This window comes from Solanum pennellii, chromosome 9 (assembly GCF_001406875.1).
Source record: "Solanum pennellii chromosome 9, SPENNV200".
In the NCBI taxonomy this organism is placed as follows: domain Eukaryota; kingdom Viridiplantae; phylum Streptophyta; class Magnoliopsida; order Solanales; family Solanaceae; genus Solanum; species Solanum pennellii.
The window spans coordinates 79,808,521-79,826,594 of NC_028645.1; the positions used below are offsets into that span (position 1 = coordinate 79,808,521).

Sequence of the window (18,074 nt, forward strand, 5' to 3'; positions counted from 1 at the left end):
CCCCCCCCCCAAACACACACACACACACACAAATAGAAAAAGATTAAAGTTTTTGCTTTCTTTCAACTCACTTTCTTCAATTTGTGATAAAAACACGAAAGTCGCATACAGATACTGAGATTCTGCAATCAAGAGTCAATATTGTTTCTAAGAACACAGATAACCTCTTTAAGCAGTTTTTCATATGGATTCACGCACTGAAGTGAGGCAATTAACTTATTAGCTGTATACAAATTAGTCTAGACACCATAATTATTAAAACAAGAGGTTATTAGCTTAATCTTATTCCAAATTAACCAATATTTGATCTCTTTGTATCTATAAGAAGCATAATAGGCTGTTAGAACTTAGAAGTCTTATCATGTGAAGATAATAATCTGTTAGTGACTATATTTGTGTCAACTGAAGGGGAACCTTGGAGCAACAGTAAAGTAGTCTTCGTGTGACCTAGTCACGGGTTTGAGCCGGGGAAGCAGCCATTAAGGCTTGCATCGGGGAAGGCATATACATCATATCCCTTGGGGTTCGGCCCTTTCTTGGACCCTGCCGACGCGGGATGGTTCGTGCTCCGGGCTGCCTTTTACTGTAATTGTGTCATCTGATTCGTCTATGCTCTATGAATACTGGAGTTGGTTCTATACTCCCATTCTACAACTTAATCTGATTAAAATGTCCTGACCTTTGTAGGTTTGCATTTTAATTCTATTAGCATCGATACTTGTAGATTTGCATTTAATTTGTGCTTTGTTCTATTAGCATCGTAGTAAGTCACGAACAAAGCAAAGCAAAAGATGCCAAAAATGATTCACTTTAGCTTTTAGCTCACTTAGCTTGGTTCAGACAAACACAAGCCAAAGGAAGTTGAAATCAAGGATGAACTTGACTTGTATCTTTGGTAGAGTGGTAATGGTGATCTTGACCATTGATGGTTTAGTATCATGTTAGTGTCTGGTGTGAATCAAAGACAACATTGTTTTTATATATGCAGTTTTTGCAATTGATCTATTCTTTCACGATTTTTGACCCTCAGTGATGTGATCTGTCAGGTTTGGAAAGGTCAAGGATCAAGAAAGTGGAAGCATGGTCAAAATGATGGAATTTTCGTCCAATTTGAATCTCCTCTAGTGCGGAAGTTGTGGTTTATCCCTAGCTCCACTGAGAAAGGCAAAACATTATGCAGGTCTGTTCCCTTTGTCTTAGCAATAACACAGCTTACACAGAAAGTGATTTTTTTTGGATGTCACAGGCATGCATTTGTGTATGCACCTTATCTATTTTAATAAAATGCATTACAAATGCAATTATTTGCTTTAATGGATAAAATACATAGCATATTCGAAGGTGTGACTTCGATATACGTCTCGAGCATACCAGCTTTTATCAAATGCAAAAGGATAGTAGCTTATGATTTTTATGGTCATGTACATCAAGAATGGGCTAATCTCTTGACACGTGAGAAATTAGATAAAACAAATGCACAATTCAACTGAATGTGCATTTCTTGATTTCCTTTCACCTGTTGCCTGCAAACATCTGTTTAACTTGGGGAACCATCCTTCTGAACTTTTCCATATTACTTTCGCCACGTGGTGGCTGAGGATTTCAACTTTATACATGAGTTGAGGAAGTTAATGCTTTTGAAGACATTTAATCTTTTGCTTCGTGTGTAAGAAGCACATTATCAATTAGGACTTGTTAAATATAGTATCCAGGTTTAAAAAAAACTGTGGAAAATATGTACAAGTGGCAGCATCTTCTTTCCATGAAGAAATTAACAGATAATATCATTTTGAGTAATTAGATCTTTTAGCATAATTGTGCTTGGCGAACAATTAGAGCTGATTGTATGTAATTTAAGTACACATACTTAATTTTCTAAAGGAATGTACGCAAGTATGGCAATTCAATTCGAGGCATCAGTTCCTTCTTCCTGTACTGGGTGATGACCCTGGATTAACCAACTCCATCTTCAATTTTCAGGGATCCAGTGCCTTTGGATATTAGTGCACATGAAATCCTCCCGCGTGTATTCAAGCAAGAATAGTTGAGATGGATGCAGTTCCATATCTTGGGTTAGCTCTTTGTGGGATTGTGTTGGGGAGAAAATGGGCCTGTTAACTACGAGGAAAAGCACGAACGGTACATCACATATTTTTATTGGATTAGCGCAACATGTAGGAAGCTGTCAAATTCCCACAGTTCTCTCATATTGGTGAGGTAGGTTATGTTAGCTGTCAAGATATCAAAATCCTTTGAAGTTTTCCTATAGTAAATTAGAATTTCCGAGTGTCCCGTAACCCTCTGTATTTTCATTTTACTTTCACTCTGTTGTTGGCTGTTTGATCTGGCAGTGAGTTTTCTTAGAAGTCATTTTTTCAATTGTTTTCGGATTGGAACTCTTGTAAATTTGCGCGGCTAGAAGCAATGTTGCTGTTTTTACCTTGACTTCTCTCTACCTGAAAGTATATTGGAGTTTGTTTTGCAATTTTCATCACTGTTATCCAGTCCCTTTTTAACTTGCCCTTTGTTGGATGTATTTTTGGCATCTCATATCTTGGTATATTTGGTTCAACTTTTGTGTATACTTCCTATTCCCTAGTAGAAAAGTTCTCTTTAGTTTACTCTTAAGTGCTTTACACCCTTGGAGCAACGATAAACTTGTCTCCTCGTAACCTATAGGTTATGGTTTCGAATCATGGAATCAACCGCCAATGGTTGTGTCAGGGAAGGCTGCTTATGTTACACCCCCTTTGTGGTGTGATCATTTCCCAAACCCTATGACGGGATGTTTTGTCTGCTGGACTGTCTCTAGTGTTTGTGCACAACCCTTGACTGTACTACTTCATAGTTCGTTCAGTGGAAAATTTGATTGATCAAAATTTTAGAAAAATATTTTTTTCTTACAAATGCTTTTAGGATAATATTTTTTTTACGAACAAAAAAAATATTTTTGTTGGAAACATCTTCTCAAGAGAAGTACTATAGTAGAGCACTGAGATATTAAAGTAACTTCCAATAACTTACACACATGAAATCTTACAAAATTGCATTTTAGGGTAAATAAACAAGCTCCTTATATGTTTCACTTAGTGAAACTGTATAAGTAAAATTACTTAATAATAATACACTTGGATTATTTTAATGACCATCATTAATCTGATTAATCATTTATACACTATCATCTGGAGTTACTGAAGAATCAATTCTCTTTGATTGGAACTTGCAGTTATGAATAATATAATTGCATGCATTTACTGCTTCACCAATTGTTAAATAAATCCATTCTTTCCCAATTTTGTCTATGTAATTGGATTTGTCCAACTTCTTCATCACTTCCCCTCCAGGATTTGCCAATAAAACCTAAACCAGTAACGGAGTCAGAATTATTACTACGGAAATTAAAAAAACATACATTATAATTTTTCGATGAAAGAAAAATATTTCTAGTTTGTACCTTAAGGCATCGTCTATCTGCATTTCTTTTCACTTCCTCAAGCATACTAATTCCACTTGTATCAATGTTTCCAACAGCTACATTAATAGAATTAATGTCACCACTAAAATATTAACAAGATTTTGATTTTAAAAAAAAAAATCAAATTAACATTTAATAATAACAATCTTTTTTAATCTTGAATTAACACTAATTAATTAATTACCACTCATATCCAATATGACATATTGTAGCTCAATTTCTGTTGATGTCCTTTGCTTTTCCTCTTCTTCATCTATCCATCTTGATATCCTAAGATATTAATTCCAACAACCCATAGTTTAGTAACTAGCACGTTATAATACACAATAAAATTCATCAGTAAAACTTGAAACTCCACGATAATAACTATTTTTTTTTTAAAGAAATGATGTAAAAGTTATCAGTGGACGTTATTTCTCCGTTATCATTACCTTTCCCTTAAATAACTTGCATTAGCAAAATAAATTGGGGAATCAATATGGATGATGATAACTCCTGGAACACTGCTTGCTGTTGAATATTGTTCAATATTTCTATATGTCATTGAATTAGGTATTTTACCTAAAACAAATGTTTTAGGCCTTGCTACAAATAAAAGTATCCTAAGTAATGACATTGCCACCTAAGTCACACATTAAAAAAAAACCCATAGTTAACATTAGTGGAAACTCAAATTTTTCGATGTATCGTCATAATCAGGTAACTTAAAAGATAATTACTTACCGCGACTATGAGGCCAACTTCAACGCTACCAAAGACTACTCCAATATATGAGCTAATACATACGAAGAAATCGTATTTATCAACTTTCCATAATTGGATAGCAGAATTATAGTCGATTATACCAAGCATAGCTGAAATTATAATGGAGGAAAGAACAACAAGGGGTGTGTAATGAAATAATGGTGTGAGTAACAACAATGTTATCATCACAGCTATTGACATTACTATGTTGGACACTGTTGTTTTACATCCTGCATTGTAATTTACCGCGGTTCGCGAAAATGGTCCTGTAAAAAAGAAGGGGGAAATTAAGCGAGAAATCGGACTATATACTAAAATTCTTTTATTATGGATATGAATATGTAATTCGATTAATAAAAAAAGTTTAGTTTGCTTATTGCAATTGAAATAAAAAACAAAAGAGTATTGTTGTTACTCATCTTTAATCAATGAGCTAATATGCAACATGTAATCAATGTATAATAACTGTATAACTTACGTTATATGTATACACTGATTATACACCAACGATACCGTATCCTAGTTAATGAGGGCAATAGGGGAAATTTGTTGATGGGCCTGATTATGGAAATAATTGGGCTTGAATAGTTTGGATTGGGCCTACCTGTGGTTAAGTAACAAGAGGTGCAAGAACCAACAATATTCATAAGCCCAAAAGCAATCATTTCTTTGTTTCCATCAATATCATAGTTTTCAATTATAGCAAAACTCCTTCCAACTGCTATTCCTTCCTGTAAAATTTAAAAATAATAATCTCATTAGACACTAGTATTAATAAGCTTAAATTACATAAATCACATAGTTTTAATTTGAAATTACAATTTATCCCTAATAAGTTTCTAATTACATTAATTCTTTAAAAATTAAAAAAACCAGATACAATAATTGAAGCTCGGATACATAATATGTAGCTTAGATACAATAAATACTGGCTCGGATACATTAAAAAACTAGCTCAGACACATTAATATACATTTATATGTAGCTCAGATACATTAAAAAACTAGCTTAGATACATTAATATGTAACTCAGATACATTAAAAAACTAGCTCAGATACATTAATATATAGCTCAGATACATTAAAAAACTAGCTCCGATACATTAAAAACTAGCTCGGATACATTAAATAAATAAGAAATTTTGAAAATTTTTAAAAATAATAGGAGATAAAAAATGTGTATTTATGTAATTTATCCTAATAAAAATAAATAATCAAATAATGCAAATTGGTATTTAACAATTAAAATGTTGTACTATTGTTTTTAAGTACCTTTGCTGGAAAAGATGGGAGTTACAAGTGTGCAACTTTACTAGTTGTATATATCTGTTTTATTTTTAAGATTATAAGTATCGATAACATAATTTAGAAATAAAAGTCAACGAATCACCATAGTTGTATACGATAAAATAACAAAGATGACTATGTCATTGTTTTTGTTTCTTCATAGACCTTTGCCCCAAATATCTTTGAATTCGTGATAAAATGAGTTCATGAGAATTTAACTTTGACCTAAACTCGATATTTTTAATTAAATATTATGTATTATATAAATAGTCACGAATATAATTCTATTTTAGATTTAAAATTTATAAATTTAAAATTATGAATTCGATTCGGTACTTACCGCCAAGGCGATGATACTGGTGACAACTCCAGTCTTAATGGCAATTGCAAGATACTGTGAGCTAAACGCCAGTTCAGAATATGATGGTGGATTTATCCCCTTTTTCAAGTGCCCAATCTGGCAAAAATTAAATCCAACAAAATTCCAAAAATTTAATTCACTCATTAATTAGCCTCATGTACTATCTTATATTATAAAAAAAATATGTATATACCATCACTAAAAAAAATAATTAATCATCCAAAAGAAACGTACAACATGTGAAAGTCACTAATTCACTTGTCATTAATTATAATTATGCACATGTATATAATATAAAATTTTAACAACAATAAAAAAATTAAGTGTAATCCGATCTGAGGATAAAATATTGTATGTACACCTATTAGACTGGTTCCAATAGATTTCTCGATTCATGATATAGAGATGTTTAACAAACGAAAATACAAATAAGTATTTAATTAATTAATTTGGAATATGGAGAATTATATTTACCACTTGAACACCATTTTTTTCAGCATGAGTGAAATAAACAAGCACACTTCCCAAAATCACAGATGTTAGAGGTGCCATAGCACTTATCCAGAAGAATTTTGGCTTCATTTTGCTCTGCCCACAAAAATAAGTAAATCCATATAAATATGATAATATAATTAGCAATTATATATAAATCAATAATTTATATATATATATATATATATAAATAAATTATTACTTACAAAATATCTGGTCAGCAAGAGGAAGAAGAGAAAACAGCAACCTAGGACTCCACTTTCCCACCTCCACTGTAGTAAATAATAATAATAATAATATAAAAACATTTTAGAAACTAAAATACTGTAAGACCATAAATTTAATTGAAGGTTGGCCAGACGATATAGATTGGTAAGTATTCCTTCATTTTCACTGAAGATCTCGAACAAAATCGTACATCTCGATATAAATACAAATAAATTAGATCGCAAAGCAAGTATCACACATCGAGCGTGAATAATATTACGTACCTGATGGATTTGGGTAAAGATAGAAGTCATTACACTGACAATGTCAGTTTGATGTGTGAAATGAAGGAGGCCAAGTATTCCTTTCAATTGTTGTAAACACACAACAGTGGCTGCTCCACTCATGAATCCCAATATTGTTGCGTGAGATAGAAAATCCACTATAAACCCTAGCCTGTATATATCATCATGACAAAAATATACGCGTGCGCATGTTAGATAGTATATTTTTGAAGAATCAGAAATGAATCCATGCAACTTAGGTTATGAGATACATGGAATCGTATTAAATTCTCTAATAGTTTTCGGAGAATCAGACACGAATCCATGCAACTTAGGTCTTTGAGTATGTATCTCATGGCAATTGTGAGAGGTAGATCCAAATTTTTAGTTGGCTAAAATACAATTTAAAAGTGCAGTATAGAAACTTTTATCCCAATGTATAGATAAACGTATAGCACACTTTTATTAGTTAATTATATTCTCAACACGCTTTTTATGTGCGAATCTGATTCTTTTTTCATGGTTAAGTGGAAATTTTTTCTGATATGAGTGGCGGTGAGATTCGATCTAAGGACATCTACCTACTCTGGTGTCATGTATAAGTAAGTGACCATCTCATCTACTCCCGCTGTCCAAATTTATGACACTTTTTATGTTTGACTGGAAATTTACGCATGAAATCTATAAAAATTTTTGAAATGAAATTTATATGTGTAAACTACGTAAAAAGTATAATGAGTTACAATAATTGATAATTCTAAATAATTAAAAGATTTATGAAAAATTTACGGTCAAAGATAGACTTGTTTGACTCTTGAAATCTGAAAGATGACATATAAAATAGGACGGAGGGAGTATAATCTTAATCTGTTAGAGAAAACACACTTTTATCAGTTAATTATATTAAGGAACTGACCTTAAGAAGCCTAAAGAAGCTTGGAAAACTCCAGCAAAGAAAGTAGCAGTAAACACCAATTGAAGATAAAGCTTTGGATTTTCATGAGGATTAACAACTTTCCCAAGCATAGCAGAAATGAGAAGTGATGGAACTGCCACATTCCCTATAGCCAAATGCTTTGAACTTCCCAACATAGCATATATCAATGGTGGCACAAAGCTAGAATCTGCACGTCACATATATTTAAGATCACAAAATTAAAAAAAAAACCTTTTAATTAATATATTATACACATTTTCAGTTTAAAACTACAAGATTCAAAAACGTCTCTCATCCTTGCTTGTCTGAATATCCAGCCAAACTAAGACACATATAATGATATAATGAAATATAGAGAGTAATATTATGTTGTAACTTAGACATCTATGTCATGAGACTCATGACTAGTAAAGTTACCATAAGTCCATAATTTAAGTAACATTGTCATGTCAACTAAATTTACTTGCATACCTAATCTGATAGTGTAAAAATTCTTTTACGTTCACAGCATATAAGTTGAATAATTTATATCTTGATGGATGATCTATCAGTAACAGTCTTTCTATATTTGTACGAGTTAAAAACTTACAAAGTCCAATAACAGGAGGCAAGCTAGCCAAGCCAGCATAGCTAATCCCTTGAGGAACAGCAAGACTAGCAATTGTAATTCCAGCAATAATATCAGCTTTAAACAACTGAAGTGTATAACGAGGAGCCCAATCTAATATTGGTACAAAATATTTAAAACCCAAAGAAATTTTTTTGGAAAATGGTTGATTTTTGAATTTTCTAAAAGGGTCATCAGGAAATAATGTTTCTTTCACATTAGATTTGAGTGTCTTCAAGAATGGCTTTGGTGGTGGAATTTCAACCCTTTGATAATGATGATGGGAATATTGATCATCAAAATCAGCATTAATACCCATAATTTTATGCTAATTTATGAAAGATTTAAGTGATGATTAATTAAAATCACCAAGAACTTGACTACTTATAATGTGTGAGATTCAATGAGAAAAAAGAGATGATGATGTAAATTGAGAAATTGGTTTTGATTTCTTATGCATATTGAGACTTATAGAGGATGTCTATATATAGAGAGCCAAGAGAAGTTGGAGTGAAGTGGAGTGCCTTTTCCTCTATTTCACAACTCTTACTAATCCTTCTGTTTCAATTTACGTGATATTTTTCTTTTTAATAATCTCTCTGTTTTATATTCGTTGTTCACTTTCCCCTTTATGCACACTCTTTGTAGATATATAAACAAGAAGGATAGTTTTACTAGAACTTTATAAAAAAAATTACTTTGTCAGAAAAGAATTAACTATAAGGATAAAATAAAAAAAAATCAATTGTAGTTTTTGTAAATTAACAAGTACTTTTTGAAATAATATATAATAACGAGGACAACTAATATAAAAAAAAAAGCGGTATATCCAAAAAAGAAAGTTATACTTTTTATAATTAAAAATAACTAAGCTTCAAAACGTTTTTCTTTTACTATTAATGAAATAATTTAATTCACATAAATTTTTAGACCAAGTCAAGCAATGCCACAAAAAGTGATACCTAAAGAATATTTTTTTTTTGGTTACGTATTCTTTTTGTGTGTTTGGGTTCCATACTTTCATTGATAACCTCTCAAAGAGTTAGGGGATTGACATTGACTAATCTTTGAGCTAACACACTAAGGTGAGAATTTTTTGATGGGACACATACAAACATCTCATCCATGAAATTGATTTGTCACACTACCAACAAAAAAGTCAGAAATAGAATAAAACGCTCTCTAATAAAGATAATTAATTCTGTTTATTCCTCACTTTTCATCTTTTCTTCTGTTTTTGAGGCTTCTTTCAGTTTCTTAGTAAGAATGAGTGAGGGTATTCTGTCTAAATAGTAGACACAGATAATAAATAAGAGAATACTAAAGATCTGAGTCATAGATTAAAAATTCGAATTTGATATTTTTGATAATTTTATTTTATTGAGTGACACGTGTCAATTAGTCAAACGACTTAACTAATCACTACCTTATTGGTATTCCAGCTAAGTGTAAGGTCACATTGTCTCTACATTACATGAGGCACCAAATAGATTTTTAGAGCTCAAGGTTTTGTTGCCTACTTCACCATTCAAAAAAAATAAAAAATACTCACGTGGACATGTGTGATTGGTTGATAAAGATCCACATAGGACACGTGGCAGCGTGTTGGGAATTAGGAAGATACAAGAAATTAGGAATTTTTTATCAACTTTTTGTCGAATCTTTAATAATATTCGTATGTGATTAAATTGAGCTTAGTTTATTAGTAAAGATGATTTGAACTTTTAACCGGCCAAAAAAGTGTTAATTGTATTGGTCAAACTCTTTTAATTTACTTGTGAATTATATAGTTTGTTTAATAAGGTTTTATACCTACTAAAACCTAACATATGCTGATATTTTTTGTCAAATTATTGAGTACAATATTTTTAACCTAAAGTCAACATGCATGTTTAATTCTGTGATTTTGGTGCAATATTAATGTAAAAGTTGAGTTTTTGCTCTATAATTTTACTATATTCAATTTTCAGAGTTTAAATTCAAAATTTATAAGTAAAGATTTTTAAGAGTATTAATATAACGGCAGGGTCCATTTCGGGGTACGTTTCCAATAAGATTTTCTCCATACTCAAAACTCAAACCTGAGACCTCTGGTTAAGGGTGAAACACTTACCCCAATGCACAACAACCCATGTTGGTCATTTGCACGTATGTAAATAAGAATGATTTCTAATTATTTATATGTAACTTTAAAATCTCTATGGTTATAACTTATAACTTTGATCATACAAATGGGGTTCACTTTTAGTTATTTAATCATATGTAGAGATCTTCTGATTATAAGATTCTCAATTGATCCTTATAGTAAGAAAAATAAATTACTATGATTTTTGTCCAAGCAAAACTATATTATAATTGATGAATGTATAGAAAAAGACTAAAAGCAAACTCAGCAACTTGAAAAAGCATTAGCTAACCAATATGTGTGTTTCATGTGCCATCAAGTATTAACCATCTCAGATAAATGTATTTAACAATATAGACAAGAATCAAAATAACTATTAAAAATTACATGCACGTTGAGAAGTTTCATTACAATTTTTATTTGAATAAAAAAATGTTAGTGGGATATGTAATAGTAATAATATAGGTTGTAGAGCAATATGTATGTTTGGGATCGTAGCTACATAATAAGTCCTAACTAAATATATCCAAACAAAAACTTCATAATTCACTACTATATAATATAATATTGATGTGAGTGCTTATATATATAGATCATGTCTTCTACATTTTTAATTAGATATTATTTGCAATAATTATAGCTCTTTTTCTCACTTGTTCCTTTAATTTTGGGGGAGAAATTAAAAAGGACAAGAAAAAATTGTTGGGGGGAAAGTAGTATGAAACTTCAATAAAAAAAATAAAAAAGGTTGAATCACATGTTGTTCGGATGGCTAGCTGTCACCCTGTTATATTATATATTGTATTGTTAGTTTAAACGTAATATCTTTAATATATTGTTATATTATTAGAAGTTTATTATATTGTATTGTTAAATCTATTTTATATAATAATAAATGAAATTTTAAATTTATGTAATGATCGATTTGGTGTATTGAATTGCTTGCATCATATTATCTGATCTATATATAATATGGAATCAATACCATTCAAGTTACACAAAAAATCATTTTTGATTCTCTCTATAGCGATTCTATAAAAAAAAAATCAGGTTTCATTTTGGGAAAATGTATGAGTATTCCTTCAACTTATGTCCGAAATTTCAAAGACACACTTATATTATATTAAGGTCCTATTATATTTTAGATATAATTTTCTACCCATTTTCGGTCTACTTGGCACTAGTTTGAAAGATAGTGTCACATAGGCCAAAAAGGGGTAGAAAATTATTTATAAATTAAGTTCAGAAGGTAATAGGACCTTAGTATAGTATAAATATGTCTTTTTGAAATTTCGAGCATAGATTGGAGTACTTATGCATTTTCCTTTTAAATAAAGTTACACTATCTAATCAATTGAACGTTTTTCTAAATTAAAAAAATAAAATAAAAGCACTAGTAAAAATATGGGTAGGGAATCCACTATGATCAATAATGGAGATATTCAATGATATATTTTATAAGGTGCAAGAGCACAATAATCACACACAAGACCAACCATGTGGAAGATGCTCATCCAATAAATTCACAACAAAATGTTCTAACTCTGCAATTTCATCACCTTCTACAGTACAAACTCAGAACAAAAATTTTTTTTACCAATTTTATCGCTAATTTATCTTTAAATAACTTGCGATATGATATTTCTATGACTAAAGATAAAATAAGAAATGTAAAATTAACTGTTTTCAAATTAAACATAGTGAGTACCGCATATACGCACACACATATGTCTAAATGCTTTAATTTTTTTTATATTAATAATAAAATTGGTATATATAGAGTGTTACAAAAGTAGTGTGTCGTCATTTTATTTTTTGCACCTATTGAGTTAGCATTAATTTAAGTATTTGTTTGTGGAGTTGTTGAATATTCAGAATATTCTCTTTGATTAAAGTGATGTTTTTATGTGGACAGGAAATCAAGTTTATATAGTGTTTGGTTATATAAGCCATGTGGGAGTGTATCGGTATAGTTCCATGCACTTAATGTAGTCTCTATTTTTCTTTTCATATTCGGTATTCAGAGTCAATATTAGAGTTCAAAATAAATTTGAATCGCTCATTGACGGTTTATTCTGGTGTGTGCTTCAATAAGATTTTTTTATATTCAGGGCTCAAATTCGAAATATCTGATTAAGTGTGAAACAATCTCATCACTACACCACAAATCTATGTTGATAATGTAATTTATTTTTGTTTTGTGGTTGTGAATCATAATGTATTTTCTAGTTTTGGAACTTTATTTTTTTTGTGTTTTTTCCCACTATTTATCCAAAGGCTAAAGTTTTCAACAGTTTGTTGAATCATTATGTGTTTTGGTTAATTATCTTCAATTGAATGGTTGGTAATAGCTATTGGGTCGGGTCTATTTTTTTCTAATTAAATTTGTTGGAGAAAAGTTATTATGTTGGGTCGATTTATTCATAAGGGGTAAATTAATTAGTCCGTTAGTTATAAATTTGTTTTTTTAAAAAAACCATAAATCAATTAATATAATATTTTTCATGCCCCTTTTGTGTAGAAATTTTTTATTTAATTAAAAAAGCAAGCTAAAAATCCACGTTAATTAGACTGAAATTCTCAAATTCATTTAAAGTTTCATCATATTTTTGGTGATCAAAATTATAAGTAAACTTAAAAGTAAGAGAATCAAATGTCAATATCATATAGTGGAAATTGGAATGACGTCAAAGCTTAATTCTATGTAGTCTACCACCCACTATGATCACAGTGCCGAAAGATAGGATTTCAAATCTTTTACGAAAAGAATATCAAATAATCAATTTACTATTAAAAATATTAACCCAAAAAGAAATATTATCGTGTTCTAACAATAATATTATCTCTTTTATATGTCTGAATTATGTAATAAGATTAAAAAAAAAAGATATTGTTGAAGAAACACTTTTTTTAAAAAAAAACTAAAAAGAAAAAAAATTACATGACGAAAGCCCTAATCCAGCTTATCGGCCGGTAGGCTCAGCATTTACTTAAATTTTATATATTTATTAAAATATTTATGAAATATTTAAAACTTATAAACTTTAAATTTTTAATGCGATATTCAAGCAAAAGTTATTAATTCAATGTAAGTCCCAAATTCAGTTCACTCTCCACCATTTAAAGTTCACCAAAATATATCAGAAAGGGACAATCATTATCTTAATTATAACAAAGTTATTTCTTTTCATGCTTTTTTTTTTTGTGGTTGATAAGCTTGGTATTCTCAGATTGTTAATTAATTAATAATTATCATATTAAAAAGTTATATTTCTTTTTTATTTCAATTTTTTTTAATTAAAAAATTGATTCGTGAGATAATAACTCCTATTTAAATGACGGTATAAAAAATCAACTATGACAAAAATAAGATGGCTTATAATTTATAAAAATATATGGTTGTCTTTAACTCATAAATGTGTGTTGAATTATATTTCATTTGTTTTATTTTTTTAAGAAAATATATGTTCATGAGAGATTGATATTGACTAAAATACAAAAGAAAATTAACAATGTACGAGAAATATAAAGTCTTAATCAGCTAAACCCAGAATGGTCTCAAAACTTAAACCTTCTTATAAGTCTAATTATTTTAGAGTAATATGCTTCTATACAACAATAATAACAATATATTCGCCCCACGAAATTTCACAAATAAGCTTTAAAGAAGGTAGAATATGTAAAAATCTGAAATTTCACAAATATGCTTTAGAGACGGTAGAATATACACGAATCTTACCATTACATAGAAATGATAGTTTTCGAAAGGCAAAGCTGGAATATACACATATCTTACGTCGCAAAAATAGAGAAGATGGTTTTCGAAAGATGGAGGTTTAGAAAAAAGTATAATATACACATATTAAGCCATTACATCGCAAAGATAGAGATGATGAATATACACAGATCTTACCGTTACATCGCAACAAAAAGTGATATTCTTCCTAAAAGTAAATAAGAAGAAAATATGTCTGAGCCCGGGTTCGAACCGGGGACCTCTAGTGTGTGAGACTAGCGTGATAACCGACTACACCACCCAGACAAGCTATTGTAATTTTGTTGTCAATTTCAGATCACAAAAAATATACTTGCGTTTAATATATCTAAGTCTAATAATAATAGCAAAAAGTTAAATATAGTTTTTAATGTCTTAATTTCACTATTCATAAGCATATAATATAATTTCTTTTCTGGTTTCAACTTATAAAAAAAATCAGAAAATTGTATAATGTATTTATACAATTTTCTCTGCTTTATACAATTAGAAACAATTTTTATACACTTGTGTTTGTATAAAAAGTGAGGAAGCGAGCGAGAGATTGAAGGAGAGTGGCGAGCGAGATATTTGGGAGAGAGGCGCCTGGCAATTTTTTGAAAATGTTTGCTATGGAGCACAATTAAATCAAACCCTAGCTACTCCATTTATTTTTAGTTATTAGTTTGCTATTGTATACAATTTTTCCTAATTTAGATTGTACAAAATTATTGAACAATGATGGTGAGGCCTGGAAGTGCACAATTTGAAACATCAACACTTACTCTACAAAGCCCAAATAACTATGAGCCCATCTTTTACTTATTTCAATCAGGAAAAAACTGTCTTTATAACACAAACATTCCCATCATAAATTTTCCATTCTATTGTTTGAAATAATTACATATTATCTTACTAATTAATGATTTCATATCAATTTCAAGTCAGATAACCACTCCTACGGAGTTCAAGACAGATACTAAATACATGTATCTTTGATATCCTATACATTCTAAAATACATATACATTGGGAGAGAGAGGCGGACCACGTCTGCATCATTTGATACTAGATACATTCTAAAATCTATATACACTGGGATAGAGACAAGAGAGTGAGGAGAGAGGCGAGAGGCAAGTGAGATAATCAGTGTAACTCATATACATATGAATCATGCATATATAGGTAGTTTATATAAAATAAATTATATCTAATTTGACTCGCATATATCCGAGATACATGTATCTGAGTGTGTCAGATACATGTATCTGACGAAGTAAATGTAGTACGGAAGGTAATTTCAAAAACAAAAGTGAAGGCACATAATTAAGCTCTCAGCTAATGCATTTGTGTTGTTTCGCTCTCTCAATAAAGCTCGAAGTGCTCTAAAGCCCACTCTATTTATTTTACGAATATTCTAAAATAATTATATTCTGATTTTCGTCAATTATTTCTTCTTAGACAATTATTTAGTATATAATCGTCTCAGACAATTTAAGAACCTCTTAAACAACATATGAAACAAATTTCCCTTTAAAAACGCGAAGTATACAGTGAAAACCCACATTAATCAAGACCTCAAAATTGATATAGAACACTCGAAGAGAAAAAGAAAACTGTCACTTTAGCAAAAACACTTGTACGAAAGTAATCAAATTCTTCATAAATTCACATCAAATCATTTAAATTACACTCCTTCTGTCCCTATTTACTTGTCCTTATTTCCTTCTATATTTGTCCATATTTATTTATCCATTTTAATAAATCAAGAAGAACAATAATTTTTTTTCTAATATGCCCTTATTTAGTTCTAGAAAAATTTCGAGTGCTACTAAGTTGTAATTCATGCTTTTTGGAACCAGAAAATACATTTATTATAGTTGGGGAGTTGCACAATCTTTCAAATTAAGGATAAAATTATAACTAACCTATGATAATAATTGGTGCATTAATATGTGCGTCACTTCTATAGTTGACAACTAAATAGGGACAGAGAGTATAATATTTTGAATTAAAAAAAAAATAACCCCATCATCAAAGAATTAAAAATATTAGTAGTCCAATCTTCATCACACCAAAAAAAAGTAAATTGAGTATGAACAACTTCTTTCATTACAAAGATAAAAAATACATTGAAGTAAAATAACTAAAATTAAAATAAAAAAAGTAGATTATTAGACAAACAAAATGAACTCTACATACAAAGAACTTCAGTACTAGAAATACAAATTTGTCAAAATTACTTGACATGAAACTGAAGATTGCTCTGCTGATCCATCCTTTGTTAGTACCTATGTTCTTGAACCTGAAATAAAAAAAAAAAAGACTTTATGTTAAAATCATTTTCGGGATTATATACTCTGGATTTAACTTATATACAGTGACTGACTAACGTAGTTGTAGTATTGTACTTACGTCGAAACCAACAAGTGATCTGCAGTAATTAGTGTGAGTAGTAAAGACACTACAATTTGATCCACATTCACTATCATTGATTGAAATATTTGATTTATCAAGCTTGATTGACCAAGGATACTGATAATTTTGAGCTGTTGATCCAACATGTGAAGATGATCTCTGCATTCTCACCGCCCTTGGGACGTTACGTCCTTCTATTGATGGTCTTCGTCTACTTGGTTGTCTCTCAAATGATGTTTGATCAGGACGTTGCTTTGGTGCACTGTGAGATCGCGCTTTAGCTATCGATGATTTAGTATTCGCCATGTAACTTGGATAAAATGGATACTCATTGTAAAGGGATTCAGGTTCTGCATACTCTGAACGAGCATAAGATGAGTATAAGATTCTTGATGGATCAGGTTTTGACATTGTGTTGTTATAGTATTGTGGACTGCTGTGGGTTGTGGGATATGATGTGTAGTCCTCAAAGTGTCCACTATAAGCTTTTGGACTTTGTTCTGTTATAGCTGATGGTACTGGAGATATTATGTGTTGATGATGTTCTTGATTTGTATACGCGTTGTGAGTTGAAAATCGATGTTCTGTTCTCTCTGTTTGGCCTTGATTTGAATAGCAATTTCTACTCTTTGTATTGCCTTTTGATTCTCCTAAATCCATTTCCACAATCTTGATGTCCTCTTCATAATCCTAATTTGTTCATACAGAAGGATTAGACAAAAGGGTATTTTTACGAGCCAACTGAGCTACTAAGATTCCTCTTTGTTTAGTGTGTATGAAACATTATTGAAACTTTGATGGAAGCAAAATGAAAATGTGAGACATACTTGATATGAGTGTCGAAATTTGTTGTCCTGAGTAGATTTTCTGTGAACGGATTGTCTTGGATTGTTTGGATTTTCTTCTTCAGTCATTCGTATTCGTTGGGCTCGAGCTCGAGCTTGAACAGTTACTAATGCTTGCATACATCTGAGAGTTGCAGCAGCTTGTTTTCTCACTAAATGTCCTCTTACTAAGGCCTGCAACTTCACTAGTCCTTTTAGTGCATTCAGGGCTTTTCTTGCCTGCATAGATTACCAATGCAACAGTTGGATAAAAATGTAATCTTGGAACATAGATCAGAATGAATTGTGATGATTAAATATAAAATTAGTCGAGTTGATTTTTCAGATGGTCACAAAAGAAAGTCGCTCTTGACTTTCTGAGATAATGATTGTTAGTTAGTTGAGCGACCATCTGAGTAATCAACTTGAAACTTGCATATATTACCAAATAACCGCGGAAAACTGCTTGAATCTTGGCTGCTGCATCCTCTTCAAGTGCATAGGCTCTAGCAGCAGCAGTGAGTTGGATCGCTGCTGCTGCAGCCTTGGCAGCGGCCGCA

The 18,074-nt window shown here is 30.6% G+C and overlaps 3 protein-coding genes and 1 non-coding gene across 4 annotated transcripts in view; 1 reads left to right on the top strand and 3 right to left on the bottom strand.

Moving 5' to 3' along the window:
- The window catches only part of LOC107029297 (stress-induced-phosphoprotein 1), a 6,712-nt gene extending 4,223 nt beyond the window's left edge, over positions 1-2,489 (top strand). Inside the window, exons 7-8 of the mRNA XM_015230682.1 lie at positions 1,047-1,180; positions 1,981-2,489. Of these exons, the coding sequence (XP_015086168.1) occupies positions 1,047-1,180; positions 1,981-2,044 (198 nt within the window). The 3' untranslated portion in view covers positions 2,045-2,489. The remainder of the gene's footprint in view (positions 1-1,046; positions 1,181-1,980) is intronic.
- A 509-nt stretch (positions 2,490-2,998) lies between these two features.
- Positions 2,999-8,857, bottom strand: LOC107029617 (sulfate transporter 3.1-like). The gene is made up of 12 exons (XM_015231051.2): positions 8,377-8,857; positions 7,767-7,974; positions 6,851-7,022; positions 6,566-6,631; positions 6,342-6,455; positions 5,847-5,963; positions 4,824-4,950; positions 4,199-4,485; positions 3,907-4,097; positions 3,660-3,745; positions 3,455-3,531; positions 2,999-3,360 (listed from the first exon to the last, which is right to left on the bottom strand). Exons 1-12 carry the CDS (start codon positions 8,711-8,713, stop codon positions 3,169-3,171), a joined length of 1,974 nt encoding a protein of 657 aa, XP_015086537.1. The 5' UTR covers positions 8,714-8,857; the 3' UTR covers positions 2,999-3,168.
- Positions 8,858-14,487: 5,630 nt separating this feature from the next.
- Positions 14,488-14,561, bottom strand: TRNAV-CAC. The gene has a single exon. It is a non-coding gene; the product is annotated as a tRNA-Val (tRNA).
- A 1,800-nt stretch (positions 14,562-16,361) lies between these two features.
- Positions 16,362-18,074, bottom strand: part of LOC107029535 (protein IQ-DOMAIN 14) — a 2,967-nt gene continuing 1,254 nt past the window's right edge. The window contains exons 2-5 of the mRNA XM_015230970.2: positions 17,960-18,074; positions 17,518-17,754; positions 16,688-17,380; positions 16,362-16,577 (exon numbers count right to left, since the gene is read on the bottom strand). The exon at positions 17,960-18,074 is cut by the window's right edge and continues 18 nt beyond it. Of these exons, the coding sequence (XP_015086456.1) occupies positions 16,557-16,577; positions 16,688-17,380; positions 17,518-17,754; positions 17,960-18,074 (1,066 nt within the window). The 3' untranslated portion in view covers positions 16,362-16,556. The remainder of the gene's footprint in view (positions 16,578-16,687; positions 17,381-17,517; positions 17,755-17,959) is intronic.